Source organism: Polyodon spathula, chromosome 1 (genome assembly GCF_017654505.1).
Source record: "Polyodon spathula isolate WHYD16114869_AA chromosome 1, ASM1765450v1, whole genome shotgun sequence".
In the NCBI taxonomy this organism is placed as follows: domain Eukaryota; kingdom Metazoa; phylum Chordata; class Actinopteri; order Acipenseriformes; family Polyodontidae; genus Polyodon; species Polyodon spathula.
The window spans coordinates 103,789,431-103,816,982 of record NC_054534.1 but is presented as its reverse complement, the minus strand read 5'-3'; the positions used below and the strand labels follow the sequence as shown (position 1 = coordinate 103,816,982).

The 27,552-nt window shown below is 37.4% G+C and overlaps 1 protein-coding gene and 1 long non-coding RNA gene across 2 annotated transcripts in view; one reads left to right on the top strand and one right to left on the bottom strand.

The window, feature by feature from the left end:
- The first annotated feature begins 3,311 nt into the window (after window positions 1-3,311).
- Window positions 3,312-27,466, top strand: LOC121325804. The gene is made up of 3 exons (XR_005951368.1): window positions 3,312-3,469; window positions 24,994-25,101; window positions 27,367-27,466. It is a non-coding gene; the product is annotated as an uncharacterized LOC121325804 (long non-coding RNA).
- The window catches only part of LOC121325797 (F-box only protein 41-like), a 51,283-nt gene continuing 43,692 nt past the window's right edge, over window positions 19,962-27,552 (bottom strand). The window contains exons 7-12 of the mRNA XM_041268848.1: window positions 27,400-27,552; window positions 25,770-25,865; window positions 25,044-25,162; window positions 22,045-22,203; window positions 21,597-21,712; window positions 19,962-20,914 (exon numbers count right to left, since the gene is read on the bottom strand). Coding sequence (XP_041124782.1) covers window positions 20,852-20,914; window positions 21,597-21,712; window positions 22,045-22,203; window positions 25,044-25,162; window positions 25,770-25,865; window positions 27,400-27,552 — 706 coding nt within the window. The 3' untranslated portion in view covers window positions 19,962-20,851. The remainder of the gene's footprint in view (window positions 20,915-21,596; window positions 21,713-22,044; window positions 22,204-25,043; window positions 25,163-25,769; window positions 25,866-27,399) is intronic.

Here is a 27,552-nt window from a genome sequence, read left to right as displayed (position 1 = left end):
TTTTGTAAAGAAGAATAGTCAAATATTGCCAAATCTAGGTGTGTAAAGTTGGTAGAGACCTATCCCAACAGACTCACAGTTGTAATTGCTGCCAAAGGTGCTTCCACCAAGTATTAACTCGGGGGGGTGGGGGTGGAGACATATCCAATTATGATCTTTCAGTTTTGTATTTTTAATATAGATTTTTTTTTTACAATAAAAACTTGTTTCCCCTTAACAGTGTGGAGTATGGTGTGTAGATAAGTGGAAAAAAAACTCATCATTTAAACGAATGAAACTCTGAGGCACTGACACAACAAAATGTGAAAAAAAGTTCAAGGGGGTGTAGAGTTTCTATAGGCACTGTATATACACTGCTGTGCAAAAGTCTTAGGCATATTGCATTTTTCTACTATGATGCATTAAGAGCATCAACAATTTACTCAAAGCCTCCACTAGTATTATCTACTATAATAACAACCTTGACTTGCATACAGAAGGAAAAACATTGATTGAAATAGCTTTCATCACTCAATTTTCAAGGTGTGGTATCCGAAGCATAACCAACAAGTACCGAGAAACATCATCTGTAATTGACAAACCCAGGACTGGAAGACCCACAAAGCTGTCTAACAAGGATGAGCAATACTTGAAGATAATATCCTTAAGGAACAGAAAGAAGACAAGAGTTGAATTAACAGGTATCGTTGTCCATCTATCAACAGTCCAAAGCACCTTTGACCATTGTTCCATAGTCCAGTTTCTGTGTTCTTGTGCATATTTTAGCCTTTTAGTCTGATCCCCCTTTCTTAACAGAGGTGTTCTTATTGCAACACATCATTTAAGTCCTGATTTCAAGAGTGACCGTCGTACTGTTGATTTGATGGGCAATGACACCTATGCCGTGTGCCAGTTCTGGAACGAAATGCACCACTATTGGGGATTTGATAATGTACAGAGTTGTAAGTAACAACAACATAACAATTTCTGGGTACCATTTTAAATTGAATTGGCTGTTTCACAGATCCAGATTAGCACTAATCTTGGAATACCCAATGTTAATTGAGTGTGGTTTGATGTTCCGTCCAGCTGGGCATTCTTGTAAACTGATTCCATGTTTCACCTTTACATTTTTTACATGGAAACAATAATAAAAAAGCAGCAGCTGGGTTCATGGAGGTGGAAAAAAATACAATCACTGTACAATCATACACAGGTAAGGATTATGTGCTTGTTGGTCTCTACGACTGGTGCAAAGGACATGCATTATGCAGAAATGTAATGTAGCTGAGGTTTGACCTTTGCTTGTGAAATTGAACTGTTGACTGCAGATGGTACTGGCAAATGGTGTAATTGAAAAACAAAACTTTCCAATTGGGCATGTATTCATCTGTCCCAACACCTGTTGAAGGCTAATGAATATTCTCTGCTGTTAAAAAAAAAATTCTGAGACTTTTCCTTACTTTTCCATCCATGCAGTAGTCTGTCCAGTGGGCAGGTGTAATTAAAAAATGGTCAAGCCAAGCGCCGGGGCATTCAGGTAAATTAAAGAAGATTACCTCTCCCAGTGGTAACGTACAGAGGACTAATACAGCAAATTGTACAAAAATGCAATATAAAACACAATACAACAAACTATAAATCAAAGGTGCCGTGAAAACGGCAGGCCTTGCAGCAGCCCCGAGCAATCTCCCGCGGATGCTTTTAAATTACGGACACTCGGTCAAGACCCGCCTACCTGCTGATTGAGGACCAGTACAGCCAATCACTTGCTGCCCTTCCCCTCAACCAAGCCAAGCAGACAGCAAGTCTCTCGAGCATCCATCTGTAAACAATAATTCAATCAAACAAATCAACTCCAAAACGATACACAATAAACCCATTCCCACATACAAATTACACTAACGCTAAACTCATGGGACCCCTAGGTCCCAGTCTGAGATAGCGTATAAATATATGTCCCGTTCTCATGTATACTTAACAAAGAAATTTCTTCTTCAGCTCAACAAACAATTCAGTACTGAAAGGGCCAGATTCAAAGCCAGAGTTTCAAAAGTGAATTAATACAACAACATTATAGAGTCTGGTATTATCGCTACACTGTAGGAATAACAAGAGTTCTCCTGCAAATGTATTGCTGGTGTGGGAGAAATTCGTAGTTGTAATTGAATGTACTTTATACAATTACATTTCAAATATTAAACTATGAGACGTGAGATGCTGTGATGTTAATTGAGTTTGTCTCTCCCTTCCTTCCCTCTTAACATTACTTCTTGAAATAATTAGATATTAGTAAAAGAGGATTGTAAATATTGGGGAATAGCTTAGATTACAGGCAGTGCTGACCTGCCAGTCTGAGCTAAACAAACAAAGAGGATTCTTATCTGTTAATTAAGAACATCTGTTTGGAAGACAATACAGAATAAGATTGAAACATAACAAATAAGTAACTTAACTGATTTAAATTGGTTTTAGAATCATTTTTAATAACAAATCTTGCGGGCGCAAGTTTAAGAGTTGTTTTACTATGTTTTCTCAATAAAACTGAAGTGTTTATTGTGTTTTAATGAAGTTTAAAGAGAAAATAATCTTAAAATATGTTACTTTAATTATTGTATAACATGTTTCATATGCTTTAACGGTGATTCTGTTAGGAGAATTTAGCAGAAATGTTTAACCTTCTATGATCAGTATAATTAAAGTTGTAACAGAATTAAGTTTTGTTCTAGAAGTATAATTTTTTTCCTGTAATCTCTCTCTGGAGGAGGGGTTGTACCTGTGTTTTGCTTGTGTAAAGGAAACGCCATACAAATTCTGTAAACCAATGAAAGGACTGATTTCGGCCAGGGATTAGCTTCCTGTTTTATCCAGAAGTGATTGGATCACCAAAGTAAACTCCTTTTTGGGCGCTTATTTAAAGCAAATCAAGCACAAACTCGTTCTGTTGAACTCTTGGAATAGGTATTTTTAAGACTTTACGATTCAAGTAAAATACTATATTTATATAGGACATACCTGCATGCAAACCATAAGTAAAAACGTTATTAATAGAGTAACACTCTGCTAAGATTAAAAATACAAGCAATTATACTTTGATGAACATTTGAAGCAAGATAAGACTTTAAAGGACATATATCATTGGAACCACACGACCGAAGTGGTTTATACCGCTTATAACACGGCTAACTGTCATTTGTGGGAAGAAAAATTATTAAAATAATTAAAACACATTTAAAATAAGACAAAACCAGAAACTATTATTGTGTATACATCCGCAGTGTAATATAGTCTCAAATTTAATTTAATATAATTAATTGTTCGCGTATTAAAAATAAATTACATAGGTTAGTTTATTGTGAATTTACGCATCGAAAGTGCCATGTCACGAGAAAATGGAGGACGGATTACAAACTGTGATGATGGGCAGAGTTTAAAATGACACTAGGAGGTAGGAGAGCAGCTGCGATGGAGACTGAAGCCGGATCTTGAAGTGAGTTTGTGAACTCGTTATATGCGAGGCACACATATTCTAATACGTTGTCATTCTATTGGATCTCAAATATGTTTTTGTTAGTTGTCGGACACCCTTCTGTCCAAGTCGTGCCATATTAAGTTGACGATATATATATATATATATATATATATATATATATATATATATATATATATATATATATATATATATATATATAATTGTAATATACATAGGGTGCTTTTCTGTGACTCGTGGTGTAGAGTGGACATTTTTTGGTAATGGTTAAACCATTTCAGGTAATTCGATCAATTGCCTGTCTCTGGTAATACTAGGGGCATGTATTGCATTTAAGCAATAACGTTCAATGTAGAATGTAATATGGGTGCTTGGAACGAATAAATGGTAAACATTGTTACAATGTAATGTCATCATTATTGTGTAACACAGTAGTTAATTCCGGGTTTACCTTCATTCGTAACCCTTACAATGTAATTAGAGTTGTAATACATCATTAGGAGCCACAGGTTTAGAGAGATACTGTATATAGAAACACTATTTTAGTGGTAATGATTTTGCAATACAAGAATACAACAAATAAGCATTCCTGATTAATGCATATGTCTGCCAAATGATAGGACACTTTGGCTACCTGGAACGCTTTTTCCCACACAATGCTGGATTACAGCTGCATAAAGAAAACTGTGCTGTAACTCTTTCTGTGCTCTATGACTCACAGGGCATTTGTGTTACACCAGCACGTTCACAGAGAGTTAACACACCAACCTGAAGCAGGTCACAAAAATTATCACCTTAGGTTAGAAGGATCTAACTCATAGACTAAGATTGGCAACGGTATATTTTTTTTATCATCTGGAAGGCTGTTTTTAGAACACTCAAATCCAGTGTTCAGCCTGCCTTCAGGCAGAGGTTTGGTTTCAGAGGTGGAGTCTTCTGACTTGTGGAACAGGACTGTACAGTCGACACAAGACTCAGGTTGGTCTATACAAAATATGATTAGGGTTAGGGTACTTTTTTATTATTATTTTAAATAGTAGTTGTAGCAATTAAACGCTAACGATTTAAAAATTGAAAACACATATAAACATGTATTGTAATAAAGTTCTAAAGATATGTTATAAATACAATAATAATTAAAGAAATATGACTTTGGTAATGTCAGTTTTGACAATTTAAATAAAGTGGATATCACTTTTTGTTCATCAAAATTTAACAGCTCCCAAGTTAAAAATGTCTTTCCTTTTTTTTTTATATTTGTATTTATAAACTGCCCTAACAGCTTGGTATTCAGCCACAAAATTATTTTGTTACCACACCATGACAACCCTATTTTTAGAGGTTAATGTTTGCTTACTCAGTTGAATAACCTGCAGTTTCAAAGAAGAAATTCACTTTTGACCAGAGTTACTATTCACAAAGCTTTCATGATGAAACTGCCCTTGACCGAGCATTTATATAAGCTAATTTCACACTAACGCTCCTACCCGGGTTCTGGCTACCCCGGTCACAATCCTGCATAGTATGAAACCACGTACCTGAGTCTAACCTGTTGAGTTGTGTTGTTTACACACTGGACCCAAACACAAGTATTATTTCAATAAGTCTTTATTGTCTCGTCTCTCACAACCAACTGCACAGTCTATGTGTTTTCTCCCTGACTCCCCACACTCAAACGTGATAGCTTCTTCTTCAAGCTATGGTACAATATGTCACAGTACCCGGGTCGCAGCGACCCACCTCAGGTTGTGGGTTGACACACTTTGACCCGGGATGAGCAAAACAAAATGTATGACGGCAGACGAAATAACAAAAAGCCAAGCCAGCGTGAAGATTTCACTTCTGTAAGAAACATTGCTGCTTTTTCAGTTTAGACCTATTTTTGCTGATTGAGGCACAGCATGAGCCAGATTGCAGCAGGGATGAAGAAACATTTGCTCTAATCAACATTTGGGCCGACAGTTCAATCCAGAGAAGCTTGGATGGAAGTGTCTGTAGCAAGCTGCTTCTGGGGCACTGATACACGCATTGTGTACTTGAGTCTGTCACCCAGGTCAACCCTGCTTTATCAAAAGCAGTGTGAAATCATGTAGCCGACCCACATGACACCGGGTCCTGACCGGGGTAGAGCATGCCAGTGTAAAAGGGGCTCTAGACTTTAACAACACTCTCAAACACTTTTAAATTAAGAAGGGTTCATTTAAAGGGTTAGGATGGAGTTGATTGAAGCTTTAAAAAATCATAAGTTAAACTTAATACAGAAACCAAGACCAGAGGACATAGTTGGAGGACACAGACTGTGTGGAGGGTATGGAATAAGTTACCTAGCCACATTGTCAATGTGAATCATTGGTTACCTTTTATACCCCATAGAGTTTTGGGATCAACAAGCTATAGGAACCGGACAAGCACTGATAACTCACTTAACTCTCACCATCCCCATTGCAATGCAGCTCTTCAAAGCATGGGTCATCCAGAAGGCACACAGGAGTGCATGCTTTGGAGTTTTGAGATGCATTTGAAAGATACTTGGCATCAAGGGAGAGTCACACGACACTGGAAATCAGATTATGGATTGGGATAACAACAACCATTTCTGGCAATGTCAACAAACAGACATAAAGGCTATGGTCACATAGACATGTGGTCATTTTGTTTTGACCTGCATTTACACAGTGACAAACACAAGCACAACTCAGGATTCACAGGCTTGACATTACCTGCACGTGGTTTACTTAACAGCCCTGAACACAGCAACTTGTGGCTCGTTTCCACTGCCTTTTCCCAGGTACAGTTGGGCTGGCTACTCTGGGTGAGGTGTATTTAAACATGGCTGTGTTCCAGTGTCATTTGTCAGGTATAGCTGACCCAGGAAGTAGTAGTGCGGCATTAAAGGTTATCGTGCAGCAGTAAAAGGTCACGTTGGATTGTGGGATTGATTGAATATATGCAAACAAGCGCAGATGGACATAGTTGAACAAACATTTGTGGCTGTACAGTCTGGGGTGTAGCTAAGGTATAGCTGAACATCAGTGGAAACACCCTGCAGCTACACCTCGCCCAGACCATCCTGCTCAGCTATACCTGGGGCAAGGCAGTGGAAACAGAGCATTGGAGGCGCAGAATTAATGAGAACCACGTCAACGTGGACTGGGTTTAATGCCCCTTCACACCCACCCCTCCCTGGGTGATTTATCATTGAAATGTTCTTGTTTATCAAATGCTGACAAACAAAATGTCTTTAGAAAAGAGACTGTAGACTTAAGGCTGTGTGAAATTAATAGAGCCATTGGAATTTAGTTATCATTACAAAGGCTCTTCATAGCCTGAGGTTTATAACACTAAGCAAATATCATTGGTCGCACACTGAAGCTCACTGAACACACATAGTTTATTAAGCTAGTAGATGTCTCCATCTAGTGGCCGTTCTCTTAATAGCATGTCAGCAAATGCAAAGGCTGATGCGCGTTTGGTGAAATGCAATTACTGTCCTTCATAAATACACTCCTGTATTCTATAAATTGATTACAACAAATCTCCAAAATATCCTAACAATGTAAATTAATAATTAAGTTTAGTATTTATCATTTTCAAACATCTTTTATATTTTGTAATGCGCTACAAGAAGATCATATATATTTAGTAAAACTACAAGAAACTTTGAGGTCCAGGACAAATGTACTATTGTACTATTAATATTCAATTACCTATAAAATGTGTCCAATTCAGGTCACAGTAAAACATGAAAAGTGTTAAGCTGCTGTGCAATAGGGATTTTATTTCTATTCTTGAAGCACTGTACATGAAGAGGATTTGGACCCAGGTTTGTCCAATAAGTCTTCAAAATGATACTGACCTTCATCTCTGGCAGGAGAAACAAAATGTGAGCATAGATCCTGACCTGAATGTCCATTTTAAAAGGCTGTTCACTGAAGAAACATTACAAAGAGAGAGAGGCTCACTAGCTGCTATCCTGTGAGGAGCTCAATGAGCCCACATGAACAGATAGGTTTCCAGACCGTTGACATAGCAACAGCTAAGAGGCCTGCAGGTTTGAAATCATTGGGAAAGTACTCTGGCAGAGGGACAATCACCTGAGTTATACAGGGCGTACCACACCTGCACATAGTGGGAAATCATTGCACATGCCAAGATCATTCAGTTAATGTTCACAGGAGTAAGACCCAGGCAAGTAATCCATTCCTGCATCATATAGCACTTTTGTCAGACAAGAACCTGTCAAAATAAAATGCTAAAACGTTTGCTATGACTACTGTGAACAAATACATAGACTGAAAAAAATAACGTTGTCTCTGTTGCGTCTTTAGTTTCAGACACAACTATGCTAAATCTTAATCTCTTACAAATCACTACACAGTTGTCTCCGCGTATAGGAGCGCCTCTTAAGAGAACACTTTGCCTAAGAGAACACCCTTGTGGTGAAACTTATTTTTCCCATTGTAAATGCGCCACCTAAAGGAACAGGAACTTTGGTTAAAAGAACACCTTCTTGGCACCGCCAGTGATTCCTTCACAACGGATACTGTACCATTTTGTAACCTGAGAACTCATCATCAAACTTAAATTCAAAGGGTTTATTCAATCTTCAAATGTGACTTGTCATCGTGAGAGTGTCTTGAGGCACACTGATTTGTTTATTCAATCTTTCGAAAACCGCTGTCATATCATTGCCTCACAGGAAGTTATTTGAGATATATTCAAATGGCTTCCTGTTCATTTTGACATATCTTTAAATGATTTAGCGATATCTTTAAATTAAATTTTGAGATATCTTAAATGAATGAAAAATATTTGAAAATGCATTTTAGATCTCATTTAAAGCAACATTTAAGGATATCTGGAAATCTCCAGATATTTAGAGATATCTATAAATTAATTTGATATATCTCAAATGATAATTTGGCATGCCATAATGGGGTGTGTTACTATGCTTTTGGTTTAACCCCTGTATAATCTTTTAATGAGCACATTATAAACACAGCCTGTTCTTATGTTTTATACAGAGGGTGTATTAGCAAGAAACATGGGATGTGCCAGTAAAGAAATTAAAGGAGTTTCTCTCTTCTCTCTTGTATGGGTCTATAAAAATAATAATTCTAGTCACAGCAGGCCACTCCACAAGCACAACAATACAGTAGCATCTAAAATTCTACAACCCTTAAGTTAAAACACATAGAAATTGTCACAGGAAAGTCTGAGTGAATATTGCATTAGAAGAAGAAAATAAGGCAGGTGCCGTATATATACAGCGAACATCAAAAGAAACTTAGCACTATTATAACACATTTATTTTCGGGGAAAAAAAGGTATATCAATGATGGATATTGCCAAAATGTTTTTTTTTATTATTTTATTTTTTTAAATCACTCAATCATTCATCCTTGACCGTGACACACCTGCATATACTTAATCATGTGAGACTGTTGATTGGACACTGGATATAGAGTCATTTCAGCTGTTCAATTGCAAGCTTGAATAAAAGCAAGAAAGAAAATCACAGAAAGAAAAAAAACAATATGCCACGACTGTCGAGAAGCAGCGCCTTCATGCAATCGGCATGTTGGAGGCTGGACTAGGACAGCGTACTGTGGCTCGCCGTCTTGGTTGCTCACAGCCAGCAATTTCAAACCTGGCGAGACAGTATAACCAGATACACTCTGTCAATGACAGGCCACGAACTGGGAGATCAAGAGTCACAACACCTGCCCAAGATTGACAGATCATATTGCAGAATCTTCATGATGTCACTTGTTAATCAGCACAATAAAAAGTCACTGCACCTGTTCAAAAACAATTTGTCATTTTTCAATCACATCTAGTGAATTTTATCCAAATATAAGTAATACTTTTCTTTTGATGCTCACATATAAGTGATACGTTTCTTTTAATGCTCAGTATTTTTGTTTGAAACAACCATGCATTAAACGATGAAAGGTATTAAAAGGGCCTAATGGAATGTACTGTACTCTCAGAAATGCTTCAATTGCCAGAACTAACAATACAATCCAAGACCCATACCAGAGTTTGTTTCACAATCTTTATTGAACATGTATCCACAAAATGATCAGAGACACACATCTGTCAATAACATATTTTGCTTGCATTCTGCACAGTTTATTACCCAACAAGAGTAGCAACATCTACAGGTGCTTATCATCACACAGGTCAGATGAAATCAGACGCTCTATTTGAATAAAGCGGAACATAAAAACAAAACAAAAGCCAGAAAGTCACAATATGGCAACTTGAGTTTTTCAAAAAATATTCCGGTATGGCATTTATATGAGATTGACTGATTCTGTCCTGAGAGAGAAATATGCCCATTGCTCAGTAACAAAGCTTTTATCTGATTACTCTGCTTACAATAATATGTAATTATGCCAAAATATATTAACTTCTTCAGAGTATAGAACAGTTTCAACAATATCTACCAGAATTATGTATGTAATTATAGTACAAAGCCATTAAATACCTTTGGGGATAATTAATTAAAAATGAATCTCAGCCTTGTGGTAAAATTATACATTATAAAAACATAAATTATCATACAACTGTTGTACAGCATAAGATACAAAGTACTACTAAAAAGAAACTAATACACTATCCACACTCCATTTCCAATCACACTTTCAACATGAACGCGCATTAGCCGAGTAGTGTGAACAGTGTAGTGTGTGATATGAAAATTTTATGCCCACCAAAGGGGTGAGATACTTGGATAAACCCCTCAGGCTTCGCCCACTGGGTTTATGTAGCACCTGGAGGGCAGGTATTTATCACACACTATCCCCACGCAGTGTTTTTTATAATCTCTGGTGAGCAATTGTCCCGGCTGAGAAGCGAGTGAGAGAAGACAGCAATTATGTGAGATACGGTTGGAAAACCTTTCAGTTTGACAGCTAGTGCTGGGGTCGCGTTCTGTTGACAGTGTTAACGAGCGCGTGTTTCCCCTGATAACCGGATAGGAAATATCAACTGCATGAGCCCATTAAAAAATATTGCTCACCAGTTATTATTGCATAATAACATATTACATTATATGTTAATTACGTCTTAATGGATGACATTACTAACCTTTTGTAACCTTTAAATGTTACTACATCCACCCATCTCTACATCACAATGGGCATCATCAATATACACCTTTAATGGTTAAGTACCAGTATAGAGACATGTCATTTTAAAAGAGCAACTATAATTTAAAAAAAAAAAGAAAAAAAGAGCATGTTATATGACATTTTTAACTTCCAATAACATTTGATGTTAGGGGATTGAATTTTAAAGCTGAAACAGTCACAAATTATGTATTAGCGTCTAGCAAATTACATGCTTTTATAGATCAAAATTGTACACGTAGCTGCAGGAGCTGAAGCAAGGCCACAAATGAGTGGTTTGTGCACGGGTACATTTAAAACAATGTAATTCCTATATTCCCACAACATGTCTGTAAGATACAGATTTTTGAAAAGACTATTATATGATTTTTGAAAGGAATTCAATGAGATTTTTAAAAGGATTCGTATAACACTTCTGTAGTACTGCACTCCCATAACAACTGTATAGGGTTTATATAAGAATTGCAAAGGATTCCTGAAACTGTTCTGTTGGAACCTATAACATTTTTAGAAGGATCGCTGTAAAAAAAAAAAGATTCCCATAGACATTTTCTGTAGGATTGTTTTCTGTAAACAATATTAAAATAGCAATGGATTCGGTAAATTTACCAGTCCAATCTTATTGTATCTCTCTCTTTATGAAACTGTGTGTGCATCATTATTTATCAGCTCCAAATAAAGATGAAAAACACAGAGTCTAATTAATGAAATCAAGATCTACAGTCGACAAGCCTCAGCATGGCAGAAAATGTATTTACACTTGTGCCAGAGCAGCTATGTTTTGGCAAATATATTAAATATATTTGGGAAATGATATCACGGTAGTTTTTATTTTTCATCACCGTACAAACAACTGTAAATAGGCAAAACATGTTTTTTACTTGCTACAACATAAAGAATTTCTACAAGACATCTATTGAGTGGTTTAGATATAGGCACGCAACACCTGTACAGATTGGACTGCTACCAGCACCATTTCAGAGTAAGATAAATAGCACTAACTGGTAAATATTATGCAAGAACTGTAATTATTAAACCACTGAATGCACTGCATCGCAGAGTTATTTTAATAGACTTGCAGTACAAGGTGCAGGCTGTGGTTTATGAGTCCGGTTTTCTATCACATAAACAGTCAGGCTAAGAGGCAAATCCAGGGACTCAGCTGTGTTTTCATTACCTTTGATATGCAGACTATCCTGTTGTTTCTTTATAAAAGGGATTATATTCTACAGATCCCCGACAGGACTGGTTTTAATAGTTTTCAAAAAATGTTATTATTTCCACTACAGCAGGCAGGCATATTGATTAAAGTACCATGATTGTTCGATAAATGCCATGAACGTTTGGTGATCATTGTTACACACACACACACATACACAGTATATATTCTTTTTTTCTAGTTTCCTGTACAGAAAATCTCCAGGTTCACCTAACGGTGTTCTGTCTACATTGTCTGATGTGAACTCCCCTGATATATATATATATACATATCGAAACATTGGGCAGCTGACTCTTTGAGCTAAAAATATATATAATATATATATATATATATATATATTAGCTCAAAGAGCCAGCTGCCCAACGTTTCGATATGTTGTACATATCTTTCTCAAGGGAGCCTGTGTTTGAATCAAAACATTGGAGGTATTTATAGGTGTTTGACGGCATGACAACTACTTGTTATTGTTTATATTCAAATCCATGATTTATTCTTACATGATGTAATGGTGTTCTATATGTGACATCATTTTTACTTATATCTTTAAATCTATATTAATTCTAATTAACATTATTTTATATAAACTTATATTTATATTATCATGCAATGCTGGCTCTGAGGATCAGCCTTGATATGGTCTCCCCAGCGCATCAGCATGCACAACTTTTGAATTAATTTTGTTTATTTAATTATTTTTAACTTTTATATATTTATTGGAATTAATTAGTTCATTCTTTTCTGTTGAGTCCCGCTGGCATAATTGTGTTCAGTCTATTTATCCATTTACTTTCTTTTATTCTTCTATACGTTGCACTATCTAATTTTAGCTGTTCTAATACTACAAACTATATCATTTATGTCATGTCCTTGACTGGTGAAGTGCTGTATTATTGGCTCATTCATTTTTTTATTTCTAATTAATGAAAGGTGGTTCTGAATTCTTTTATATAAAGTTGTTCCAGTCTCTCCAACATATTTTATTTCATCACATTTTTCACAGGTTATTCCATAAACAACATTGCTATTTTTACAGTAGGTATTAGTTTTTAGTGGATATGTGGTGTTCTTATGTTTAATTATATTTTTACTTTTGTCCATGTATTTACAAACTTTACATGTACTAGTGCAGGTATTTGTAGAACCTATTTTGTCAATTATTCCTTTATGTTTACTGTGAACTTGAATATCATCTAAATTAGCTTCTCTTTTGAATGCTACAACTGGGGCCTTAAGAAACACTTTTTTCAATTTTTCTGAATTATTTAGAATACACAGGTATTTCCAAACTATCTTAGAAATATTGGGCAAAAGTTTAGAGTACGTCATTATTAATGGGACTCTCGACCTTTTTATCTCTATTTTTATAATCTAGTAGATCATCTCTTTTTAGTTTATCCACTTTTTTTAACTCTGTCTCCTATAATTCTTTCTTTGTATCCTCTTTTTTAAGATTTGTTTTTAATACATGTCTTTGTTTTACATAGTCACTTTCTTTAGAGCATATTCTTCGTATTCTTATTCCTAGCCCCTTTGGGATTGCCCTTTTAGTGTGTATTGGCTGTGCAGAGGACATGTGTAAATACTGGTGCATGTCAGTAGGTTTATAGAAGAGGTCAGTCTCAATTGAACCTTCTTCCAAGTTTTACTATGGTATCTAAAAATTATATTTCTTTTCTTGTCCATCGGAGGTCCACCTTAATCTTACTGTGTATTTAAATTGCCATTTTATGAAACTGGAAAAGAGATTCTTCTCCATGTGTCCAAACCCCAAAAATATCGTCTACAAACCGAATGTATTCTAAAGGTTCTCTTTCTGATTTTCTAAGTAATTGTTCTTCCCATTTCCCCATGTACAGCTCTGGAAAAAATTAAGAGACCACTGCAAAATTATCAGTTTCTCTGGTTTTACTATTTATAGGTATGTGTTTGGGTAAAATGAACATTTTTGTTTTATTCTATAAACTATTGTTAGATTAGCTATTAGAGCAGTTATTTGCAGAAAATGACAACTGGTCAAAATAACAAAAAAGATGAAGTGTTGTCAGACCTCGAACAATGCAAAGAAAATAAGTTCATATTCATTTTTAAACAACACAATACTAATGTTTTCACTTAGGAAGAGTTCAGAAATCAATATTTGGTGGAATAACCCTGATTTTCAAGCACAGCTTTCATGCGTCTTGGCATGCTCTCCACCAGTCTTTCACATTGATGTTGGGTGACTGTCACTCCTGGCACAAAAATTCAAGCAGCTCAGCTTTGTTTGATGGCTAGTGACCATCCATCTTCCTCTTGATCACATTCCAGAGGTTTTTAATGGGGTTCAGGTCTGGAGATTGGGCTGGCCATGACAGGGTCTTGATCTGGTGGTCCTCTATCCACACCTTGATTGACCTGGCTGTGTGGCATGGAGCATTGTCCTGCTGGAAAAAACAATCCTCAGAGTTGGGGAACATTGTTAAAGCAGAAGGAAGCAAGTTTTCTTCCAGGACAACCTTGTACTTGGCTTGATTCATGCCAAAGCTGCCAGATTCCAGCCTTGCTGAAGCACCCCCAGATCATCACCGATCCTCCACCGCATTTCACAGTGGGTGCAAGACACTGTGGCTTGTAGGCCTCTCTAGGTCTCTGTCTAACCATTAGACGACCAGGTGCTGTGCAATGCTGAAAATTGGACTCATCTGGGGGTGCTTCAGCAAGGCCGGAATCGGGCAGATTTGTCTTTGTGAAGGACGCATGAATCAAGCCAAGTACAAGGTTGTCCTGGAAGAAAACTTGCTTCCTTCTGCTCTGACAATGTTCCCCAACTCTGAGGATTGGTTTTTCCAGCAGGACAATGCTCCATGCCACACAGCCAGGTCAATCAAGGTGTGGATGGAAGACCACCAGATCAAGACCCTGTCATGGCCAGCCCAATCTCCAGACCTGAACCCCACTGAAAACCTCTGGAATGTGATCAAGAGGAAGATGGATGGTCATTAGCCATCAAACAAAGCTGAGCTGCTTGAATTTTTGCACCAGCAGTGGCATAAAGTCACCCAACATCAATGTGAAAGACTGGCGGAGAGCATGCCAAGACGCATGAAAGCTGTGCTTGAAAATCAGGGTTATTCCACCAAATATTGATTTCTGAACTCTTCCTAAGTTAAAACATTAGTATTGTGTTGTTTAAAAATGAGTATGAACTTATTTTCTTTGCATTATTCGAGGTCTGACAACACTGCATCTTTTTTGTTATTTTGACCAGTTGTCATTTTCTGCAAATGCTCTAAATGACAGTATTTTTATTTGGAATTTGGAAGAAATGTTTTCAGTAGTTTATAGAATAAAACAAAAATGTTCATTTTACCCAAACACATACCTATAAATAGTAAAACCAGAGAAACTGATAATTGTGCAGTGGTCTCTTAATTTTTTCCAGAGCTGTATGTACTGGCAAAATGCATTCCTAATTTAGATCCTATTGCAGTACCATCGTTTTGTTTGTAATTTTTATCAACAAATGTAAAATAACTGTTTTCTAAAACTACATTGATCATGTTCAGCACCTCTGCTGTGGTTATTGATTTATCTAGTCTATCATCTAGTGCTTTTTGACAAGCTTCTAAAGTTTCTTTACGAGGGACACTTGGATACAAGGATTTTACATCCATGCAAAATCAAATTGTATTCTCTGGAAGGTTGTGCTTTAGTGATTCAAGTCTTATAAAATTGTGTTGTATCCTTAACATAGCTCGGTAATTTCTCAACGTGTGACCTAAGTTGTTTTTCTGCTATTTCAGCTATTATGTGTGTTGGATTATCAATCATGCTGGCTATCATTCGCATAGGGTGATTTTCTTTGTGCATTTTAGGATTTCCTCTTGCGAGGCCTGTTCTTGCATTGTGTGGCTGCATGTATTTTTTTAATTCTTTTGATATAATGCCTTTATTGTATAGTCTTGCCACAATTTCCTTAACCTCTTTTACCGATTTATTGATCCTATTGCTTTTTTTTTTACACTGTGCCTCAATAATAAGGCATGTCATTTTAATATTGATCCTGGATCTTTAGTGAAATCAACTAAGTCTCATAAAACTAGGTGTAGGCTAGGAAATGTTCTTGGTACTGTGCTGGATTTAGAAAATGTATGGGAGACATACAGTACATTTGACTCATGCTTAATGTCCTATTACACAAGAATACTTTCTCAAGACATCACTGGTACATTACACAGTTGTATGATAGACACATCATGTTAGTGTGGTAGCTGTGAAGAAATATGATTTAGGTGAAGTGATCAATCTAGTCTTGTTTTCCACAACCCTGAGTAATTTATGAGCGAAGCGATGTTTTAAATCACAGCTGAACCAAATGCTTCACCTACAAAGATGTGGAGTGTAGTTTGAGTTTAAACAGGTCCTAAAAGATTCGATTTTACCAATAATCCACCTCAAATGGCTCAAAATCACTGTTACCTTTTTTGAGATCCTAAAACAATCAACATAATAATTCTGTTGATTTTCAGAGCAGCATGTAAAATTGGCTTTTGTTGCTATAAAGCTGTAACAGTTACTGTTGCTAACGGAGGCATCTTTCTAAGCAAGAAGGGTTTATTTCAACCTAAAAACGTAATTAGCCATACTAATTTATATTTTTAAGCATACAGCAAACCCTAGATTTTCTTATACAGGTAACTTTAAAAAGAAGACATTATACAGTAAATAAACAAACAAAAAAACAAGATTTTAACAACAAGACCATGTCGTTCATAAAGCCCTTGACCGTGCTGCACTTTACTTTGTGAAAGACATAATATACCACACACTTAACAACAAAGGTTAACAGTGCAATGTTGCAATGTAACTGATTGAGGGTCTCAGTACAATGGTTTGATGTAGATGACCAAAACAGGTCCACAACATCTACACAAATGTAAACGGTTTGACACCAGCTCTTCTGCGTGGTAGTCCCTGAAGACACAGCTCAACCTGCTAAACAGGAATGGGAAAGGGTGTTTCCATAGCTACCCACAGCCCTCACTGTGATGTGAAAAGTAATAATAGCAATGTTCTCAAAATATCTCTGCCTACTGTATATATGTATATTAATCCTGTTAATGTCGTCAAAGCCCATTACAACCCAATCGATATGAGCTGGCTTTATTCAGATTAAAGCAGAGCCTTTAACTGCCAAGATGTTAAAACTGCTGCCTGGATCATTAGCTAAATATTTCATCCTCACAAGGTATTCACAAAAAAAGGGGACTAACACAGCAACAAAAGGAACCATCTTCCCTTGTATATACAGTAACAGAAATACATTGGGAGGCAGAGCCCTGTTATTTTTTAAAGATCGTCTCTTGTTCTGCTAGTGTAACCGGTACAGCGTGCTGACCGATTCTCACCATGCTACCATTGCTTGACCGTTTTTGGGAGAGTGACTAATTCCTGTCTCGTTTTGTATTTTATTTTATTATGTGACAGCGATGCACGATGTTCCATATGGCAGGAATGATGGCAATCAATGTACAGTAGTAATTGTCCATTAGCTATACCTGGTTAAATGAGCAGAAGTAGTCCTACAGTATAATTTCTCAATTGGCTTGTGTTATTTAAAATTAGGACATGATTGTATTAACACAAATACGGCATGTAACCTACTGTGAATTCAAGAGTCACAGCACCACCTCCCAGATAACTTTTTATAACATCCTAACTACTTGCTCTAGCTGATTCCTAGAATAAAAGATGCATAAATACACACACTGCATTATTAATATTAATATTTTAAATCAAACATGTATTTTCCAAAGAATGGCATCTAAACGTTTAAAATATGTCAAGCTACTCATCAAAATTCCAGAAAAAAAAATAGAGATGTTCTGACCTCATTTTAGTTTTTTACCACTCTGCTGTTAATGGCTGTGGTATCTTTATAAGTGTTCCGTAGACACCACTAACCAGGCTGTGAGTGCTTTCTTTTGCTCTTTTGGTTTGACAGACCATGTCATTTTGCTCTTGACAAACCACATAGAAAAAACCTAATTCACTCTTCTAATGTTAGACAACTAAAAATGAAATGGTAAGTCTAGGTTTGCTGATCATCATAAAGCAACCTGTGTGTAAATGTACCAATTCAAGAAGTAAAACACATTGTTTGTTGTAGTGATGCAGCTTGGGGTCATGTGACTGTGCAGAAGAGCTGGCGTATCAAGTCTTGGCACAATTGACAAAACCATGCAGAATGCACAGTCATCACATAGAGTACACCAAATAAGCTTGATTTACTACCGGTTTTTACCTTTTACAACCACAGACCTCTAAAAGCGCTAGCAATAATTCTAAAGTGCTTCATTATAACAAATAGACAAATATATAAACAATCAAAAAACACCATAGAGCTTTTTCCATTGGTGAAATGAACCAACCATGAAACTAAAAAAGAAAAAGGTGAATGGCAACAAACCCCTTATCTACACATTTAGTCTAATATAAGCTAAAGAAAACACAAACATGCCAACAATATAGAGGTCTCTCTTTTTATAGAAATAAATAATTCAATTACTTTGTATCCTCCGTTAAATAACCCTATCTTTCTTTATAGCTCTGTCTGTAATACTGCATTTGATACACATTTGTAATAAATATTTAATTGAATGAACTGCTAATTTAATACTAAACTCTTATATTTGGTCTGTCTTTGTATATACTGCTCAACTAAGCAGACTCCTGTCCAATTGTGCTGCCTTTACTGCACCAAACACAGCACCAAATTAAATAGGAATGCATGGCACTATTAACTCTGCCTACCATTGATTGTCAAAAACAGAACAGGAAAACATGGGGTGCTGTTATGATCGGTCCCCACTGCAACACTCTTGACTGTTTAGTAAGTTCTGCCTCTTGTTGCAGTAATGTTCTGTCAATGCGTTAGCAAAATACCAGGTTTGTTTTGTGTGCTTCAAAATTTGGGGTGAAACATTAACTTTTTTTAAAAGATTATTCCTTCCTAGCATGTTAGGGCGATATATACGACACTTCAGAAAAGATTGGGCACCTTTCAGGTTCAGGTTTAGGCACATGAAATGGGAGACACTTTAAAACAGGTACAATTACTAGATGTAGTTACCATTTACTAATATTCACTGCATGTGCTTAACACAGAATTCACAACACATACAGTGCCCCCTCGACGGTTTAGCGTTCTGTAATTCAAGATTTCAGCATTCACAACACGTGAAGTGCTCACTCGATAGTTTAGCATTCTGTAATTCAAGACTTCAGAATTCAGAAAACATACAGCGCTCACTCGGTAATTCAGAATTTCCTTCTTCCATTCTGTTAATTCACAGTTAGAGTACCAATCATATCATTTTGTAGCAAAAGATAAATACAAATGTACAGTGCAGCTACGTTGTAGCTAATGTACCTGCATTTTTAAGTATACTCATAAAATGAGGATAGAGAGACAAAAGGTCAGATGCTTTTTCCTGTGTATGCTATTTACTATAAAAAAAAAATTATAGGTATTTTAGGGGGTCCTAAAAAGAGGGGAGCAACTTATAGTACACCGGTGTGACCTATAGGCTTTTTCCTGAAATTGTTGTCTCAAAAAGGGGGGGATGACTTATACCCTTGTGCGACTTATACACCATTTTTTACAGTATTTATTTATTTGCTTGCTTCTTAAAATGTACTTATTTTATTTCAAGGCAGATAGATGAAATGCAGCGGAGCTTGGATCTGATCTTGTTCACCCATCTGTAGACAGCACCTCTACACGGTGTATGGGCTCTGTAGGACTCATTGGCATGCAGAGCACAGTGGACTGATATGTAACCAAAAGTTATTTCAGGCAACTCAAGTGTGTACTCTGCTTTGTATTCAGAGGCTACATACAAAACTGTACAGCTATGAAAGCTAAAGTTTTGCGTCACCTAGAATTTTAGTATTGAGAAACAATTTAGATATTTTATTTAACATAATTCAAATGAAAGAAACTACAAAATTATATTGCAAAAGTCTACCGGAAGCCATAATAGTTGTACAGTATTTCATGTTACATTTTGAAATGTCACATTTTTTAATTATATGTAGTATATGGAAAAACTGCAAAATGGTATGTAATTCCATATGTTAACATTATTCAGCAGGTTTTGTTCGGCTTAATGAAACAGAATTAGTAAATTCTAGAGGGTGATGCAAAACTTTTCTTCTCTCTCTCTGAACAGGTGGATTTGGTCTCATCGTTGCATGATTTCTCGGTGGGAAGAAGAGAAAGGGGGAGGAATGAACATGTTTTATCCACAAACCTTTCACTGAAGTTTACTCCCCCAGATTCTCCCAAAATCAGTTCAGTAGTCCTGTCAGCTGGTTAAACGCAAAAGTAATCCCAGTTGAGTTTGAGAATACTGAGTTTAGCAAGCTTGGAAAGCACTGACTGGGTTTGCAGTTGGTTGTGCCTGCAGGTTTGTAGTTTGGGAAGTAGAGAGAGTTAATTCTGTTCTGTGTGGCTGAAACGTACTGCAGTTACAAAGCATGGTTTGGATTATACTAATACAACATACAAAGGTTGCTGTGTGGAAAATGTTTAATTGTCCTGCGCTATTAGGAAAGCAATTGTCTTGTCTGTTTGGCAAGGAGCAGGGGGTGAGAGGTGGTTTTGTGGTTTCGTCTTTTCGAACGCTCACTGTCACCAAAGGTTTTCTCCCAGTCACAGGAGCATGGAAACAATATAAAATACTCAGACGTACACTGTGACTGTTCTCTAGAAATATAAGTCTATGCTCTTCCCACCCTGGCACCATACGATTTACAAGGAGGACAGTTTCTGGACTGGCAACAATTTGCACAAAAGAGATCCCATTATTAAATAATATGGCCTCCAAGCCAACTGTGTCTGCAATAAGTGTGAACTGATTTGTAATGGCATTGCTGCTTGTTTTGTTTGTTTGTTTTTTCCTGGTAAGCCGCAAAGAACGTATTCAGATTGTGTCTTGTTTTTCTGAGGTAAAGTGTGTCTGTCTTATCAGTACTGAAGCAGGGTTAACAAACTTCATCTGCCTTGACATGAAGAATCTTTGAAAAACCTGGCCTTTTCCTTAGTGCCTGTGGAAAAAAAACAGATAAACATGTTATTCTGTCCATGTTATTGTTGGCACCAACCCTTTAATTAGAAAACTACAGGATGTAAGCACGCCATACAGAATGAATTATAGTGCATTTTCCATGTACTGCTTTGTAACTGCTATGGAATAAATTGCATGCATTGCTTTCCATCAAAAAACTTGCCAGAGACCAGAAGTCAAATTTTACCAGCACTTATTTCACAGCTGCACATACTATAAAGTTTGATTAGAGGTATTTATTTATACAGGGTAACATACCCATTGAGATTGTTATAAAACGGAACGCAAATAGCAGTCTTGTAACTAGCACTGTAGAAGGAAATTGCTTTTGCTTTGTAGAAACCCCCTCGCTCAAGAACATTCCCAGTTGAGGCAGGCATTAGAATGTGGTTTCTGACCCCGGGCGGGTTAGGGTTAGGGTTAGAATGTGGTGTCTGAACCCGGGTGGGTAACATCATAATCATAGAAAATAAAAGCAGTTCTGGTCTAATCCTGGCCTCTTGTGAAAGTACAGACTACTAAACCAGCAGGAGGCTGGGTAATAGGCAATGGTCCTTCCCCAGAGAGGAGAGCTGAGCAGAGAGATAAAAGGTGGCTGAGGGAGGTAACAGAGTGAGCGATAACACAGAAATACTAAGTATTGAGAAGAGCAATATTCTTACCTGCAGTTTGTTCACCATTTCCTCAAAGAGTTTCCTGGCTTCAGGGCTGTTAGGATCTTCAAAGTAATCCACAATCCCAATCTGCACCACAATGGATTTCAGATTCCGACACACACCTACAAGGCAGATTCAGGGGGCAAAAGACAGGTATAACAAATCATACCGGTGAATACATTACCAAAGCAAGGCTAAATACAAAATGTTTACCAAGTATAAAGCAAGCATTTAAGGGATAGCTCTTCATCTGATGCTTTCAATTCATTTCTGCCTCTAGTGCGTCTCCTCTTATCTGACAGGGAAGTTCGGGTCTGGATTGATGAGCACAGCAAGGATTTCAAACACCAACCATTTTCTGGATGACAATGCCATTGAGGAGCTATAGCACTGCCTGGATTACACTTTCTATATAAACAGATTCAGCGAGCAGGATCCTGGTGGCAGTACTCACTGTTGAAATGCAGCAGAGCTTTGGGCGTGACCGGGGTGGAGGTAAGCACCAGCATCTCCAGCCCCTTCAGTCCCTCTCGACACACCTCTGCCGCCACCTCCTGGTTGATCTCACTCACATGATCCAGCTCCAGCACCTGCAGCCGCATGCAGTTCCGCGCTGGGAGAGAGGAGGACAAAACTTTGTGCATGCAAATCAGAACACAAAACCCTCTAGTGCATGCAACTCAGATCACATCACACAAAGGTTAGAGGGCAGCGTGGTTATCATCTGCTGTCTGTATTTTTCTGAAAGTCCAAGGCAGTTGAAGAAAAAAAACTGCTAATACCAATCAAACCTTAGCCCTCATGTTTCCACACAGAAAAGCAGTCCATCACTATCCTTGTAACATTTATTTAATTCTATTTTGTTCTTTACGTTGTTAGTCCTTATGCCCTTTACTGAGATAGTAACAGTTGTCAGCCAGCTCTCTGTCTCTTGAAGGGAGCCTACTTGTACTAGCCAGTCCAAAACGAATCAAATGAGGCAGATATTAAAGGATAAGAAAATGTTGTCAATCATTTCAAGGTGCTGTATGGTATCTGAATGGTATTTTAAGAAAAGCACAATTACGAAAACTAACATTCTGTAATTGTGTTAGAAAATTAAACAGTGCCCCCTGGTCAAGTAATAAAGCAAATCAATTATGTAATGAATGGATGAATCAGTGACTGGTCTTTCAGAACTTTTTTCAAATGTGACAACCCCTTTGAGAACAACATCACCCAATGAATTCTCTGCTTGGCTTTTTATGCTAATATCACTGCAGTGCTACCATGCAATACACACTGACTCCCAAGAGGCCCCTATTGTTTGTTTATTTAACAGACGCCTTTATTCAAGGCAACTTACAGAGACTAGGGTGTGTGAATTATGCAGCAGCTGCAGAGTCTGCCCCTGTAATTAGGCAGCACTTGAAACTGTTCAAAACTCGTCACACTTCAATTTGAAAAAGGAGTGGGGAGGGGTCCCAATATTTGAAATAGCATAGGAAGGATGTTCTTCATTACAGTGAATATGTGACATCAAGACAATAGCTGCTTCTCTCTTTTTGTGGACGATATATATCTTTGTTCTCTGGTTTTAAATAATCGATTGACTAATCCTAACATTGTTTTAAACATTATACCAGGCATTCAGTGTATGTAGTAACTGTGTTTTTAATTTAAATGTTTAAACAATTTTCTTTGGGACCAATCTGGGGATGTGAATAGTCAGATTGTTTTCCAAATGGTTTCAGGTGGGTACATCTGGCATTCACATTTTTGAAAATCTAATATTGGACCGAATATAGCCTTGCAGCCAAATAATATTTCACAAGAGCAGGCAAGGACAGGCCTCCTAGTATAGAGAGTGAGAGTCTTTCTCTTTATTCTGGGCTGGGATTCTTCCATAGAAAATCAACCCAACAGTGAGATTGCCAGCATTTTCCTGTTCAGCATCTTCTATTAATTATAATTATTATACTGGCTATTGGTCGTCTGAAACTTACTTCTGATCTTCACATAATATAATTATTTACATTCAAATAAACAATTTCCCATCCAACTAACGGTATTATTTTTCATGGACCCAGACTCTCCAATTAATATTTTCATCTTTTTAGCTGTAAAATTGACTGTACTGGCCTTGCCTCTGGACCCCACTAAGGGGCTGTTGGGTCCCAAGACCCTTTGAGCATAGGAAAACGTGTGCCATTGCTCCACATTGTGTAACCTTATTGTCCACTCACTATTTTCTGTAGGAGTCTAACCCTGCTGTAGAGGGTTTTCACTGCAATAATACCTCAGCATTATTAGTACTTCAAATAGAGTTGAATTAAACCAGAATTTATACCAGAGAACTTACTGGTGTACAATGAATAAGGATCTGGTTTGTGGCAAATGCACACTGTGGAGAGGGTGGCTTGGTGGTGACAACAGACCAGGAAGACACAGGCACAAGTATTGCGGGATGAGTTGCAACTGCACTCATATTTATTAAGTTAAATACAGTTTAAACAAAACAAGCACTGGACAAAACAAAAGGCATGTTGGCAAAAACAAATAATAAACAGAGACAAACAAACAAGTATGGTGCTGGTTTTGACCCAGCACACATAGCAATTGTTTTTAAAGTTTATCTGACTGTCGCTTTCTCTCCACTCTCTCGTTCCTACTCGCCACTCTCATCAACCCTCCATGAGCATCTGCTTTGCTTTTACAGAAGTCCGTCATGTATCTGTCCGTTACATACCCCTTACCCGCCATGATCAAGCTCTTCAGCAACGTTAGTTTGTTATTGAACAGAGAAGATTAGTTTAGAGATTGTAGATCCTACCAAAGTTTTGGTACACTGTCGTAATCTGGATATGCGACAGATTACTGTATATACGTGGCCATCTCCCAATTGGTAATTAGTTAATTCATTTGGGAGATGGCCACATTAGGCAACACCGTACATTGAAATAATAATACAAAATAACACAGTAAGCACAGGGACGGGGTGCACCCCATCACGCACATATAATGTTTCTTGTTTTTAATTCAAGGGCGAATTGCTGACAGCTCTCACAAAAGCAAGGTGAAGAATGACACCACACATGCTTAAAAATATGCTACCGTTCATTTAAAACAGCCAGATAAGTTTATAGATCAATTCAAAGATTATTATTAGATTTATGTTTTTTTTTTTATTTTGTTTGATAATTTGCTGATGTTGAAAATAGAATGTCTGTAAAGGGGGGACACAAAAAAATAAATATTCTACAATTTAGCATGTACCATTGTTGTACAATACCTCTAGAGAAGAGGATTAATTTTAATCATGACAGTGTTATTTGTGCTTTAATAAATATTATGTTTAAATCGTGAAGTGTCTTGAAGTACCTATTTTTAGACTGTGAAATAAGCATTTTTTTTTACTGTACAGAAATACAGCCCTAGACATGGAGACATGAGGGAGAAGGGGACGGTACTCACCTAACGATGCCAGGCCCTGGATGCCACACCCCGCACCACCAACACCCAGCGCTCGCAGGTGGGGCCAGCATCGGCCAATGGTTTGAAGGCAGCGGTTACTGAATCGAGCAGGCTGTTGGCTGGATTGAGAATATCTAAATAAGAGGCAGATACAGTGCACAGCGGTGTGCAGCAGCTTCAAATAAGAGGCAGATACAGTGCACAGCGGTGTGCAGCGGCTTCAAATAAGAGGCAGATACAGTGCACAGCGGTGTGCAGCGGCTTCAAATAAGAGGCAGATACAGTGCACAGCGGTGTGCAGCAGCTTCAAATAAGAGGCAGATACAGTGCACAGCGGTGTGCAGCGGCTTCAAATAAGAGGCAGATACAGTGCACAGCGGTGTGCAGCGGCTTCAAATAAGAGGCAGATACAGTGCACAGCGGTGTGCAGTGGCTTCAAAGTTCCACCAGATTGCACTTGGTGAAATGCAGTACATTTCAAAATGCTGTCGGGTTTTTTTGCACATGAAAAACTACCACAAAAACTCTTAAATTTGAAAATATTTAAGTTGCAGGAAGGCATCCACCAAGCCTACCAGAGAATTGTTCTCAGTTTACAGATATAAAATATGAGCATTTAACTGGTAGCCTGAACTGCAGATGAAAAGGGTACACTTACATCATTCACTTATTTATCTTGGTATATCCTAGTTAGTAGTTGTTTTGTTGGCAATACGTTTTGCTTACCATGGGTGAAGTGGCGCCACCTGCAGTGAAATAATGTCTCTGCAGCCTGCCCCAAGTGCCCAGATCACCTCCTGGCCAACTGGATCAGTGGCGCTCCTGAACAAGAAAAGGGTTATACAATGAAGACGTTATGAACATTCCCCTTGTCACCGCCCACCTTCACTGGCTCCCATTCCGAGGACAACTATTTCATCTTGAAAGGCTGATAGTCAAGGACTTAAAAATCATATCCTTACCTTTTGCATTGTAACATACCAGGGGTCACCCCAGGTATGGTAAAGCATACTAAAAAAGCATGGCAAACCGGGGTAAATGAATAGTTTAGCCATGGAAAACCTGTAAAAGTACAGTGCAAAATGTACTTGGAAACTATAAGGGTTACAAGTTGTTTAAGTATAACCTTATTTGAACTCATATAATGATGCCACCACAGTATAAAGTAAGTATCGGACCTCGTCACCCCACACTCACAGTCTGTGATTCTATGTGTAGTTCTAGAACCTGTTACTTAGCAAGTGAATTCATAGTGTGGTGATACATTAGCTTCATCTGCATCACAGCGATGATACATTGTGTGAAGCTAAATTCCACACAGACGTGGACATGTTTAAAGGATTAGTTATGACCCTTTTAACATATAAAAGGGAAACAGAACATTACCCCCCCCCAAAAAAAAATGTACAGTATTGCTTGACCTTTCCATGTCATTGCTTTCAGGGCACATAATGTGTCAGGGAAATCATTTCACTTGTAACCTAATGCTGTTTTGTTTTTATGAACAGTGGCGATGTACAGTGTAAAGCATGATTCAGACCCATGCTGTCTCCTGAGACAACACAGAAAACTAGACAATACTTTGTAATCACTTTATTCTGCGGAGAAAATTAAATCAGTAAAGACGTTTGGCCAGCTGTGTACAGTAACTGCAACAGAACGAAGACCTAGAACCCTTGGATCTTTTATTAGTTTCTCACAGTAGAAGCAAAGCAAAGTATAATAAAGTATTGTGAAAGCATGTTAAAGCATGGGTAAGCACTGTAAAGAGTAACAAAGGTATGGTAAAGCATTTTAATAAACATGGTAAACCCGTGTAAACCATGTAGAAGCATGGTAAAACTGAAATACTGTCAAATACAGTGGTAAACGTTTATAAAGGGATTATATGGCTGAAGTATACATTGTAGGATTTCAATTAACTTCCACCTGCATACAGCAGAAGAAACAACTGTCTATATTGACCACTCCCCTGTGTAAACAGGATGCACTTGTAAATGAGAAGTAGCATGCCCTGGAAAATGTACATGTAAAATATATATATATATATATATATATATATATATATATATATATATATATATATATATATATATATATATATATATATATATATATATATATATATCGTCAAATCTACTTATAATGACCAGTCATGGTCCTTCAAGACATGTATCTTTCAATACAGATCATTTAACATTGTAGCTATGTTCCTTAGACTGGCCATTATAGACCTTTACCTTTAATTAAGGTTTCAGTTTTTAAAGTATTTATCAATTTAAAATACCCTATAAAAACCATTCACCTATTCCTTTTTGAACAGGTCCAGAGCCATGTGTTCACTCCCCCCACTCACCGGTAGGTTACGGCCTGCAGAGCACGGCAGTGGCAGCTGGCGAGCCACAGGGAGCGGTCAGTCAGCACGCTGGGGCAGTGTGAGATCTTCAGGATCAGGAGATTGCCTCCTGCAGCCTTCAGCAGAGCCTCCAGCCCCACCTCCAGACAGCCT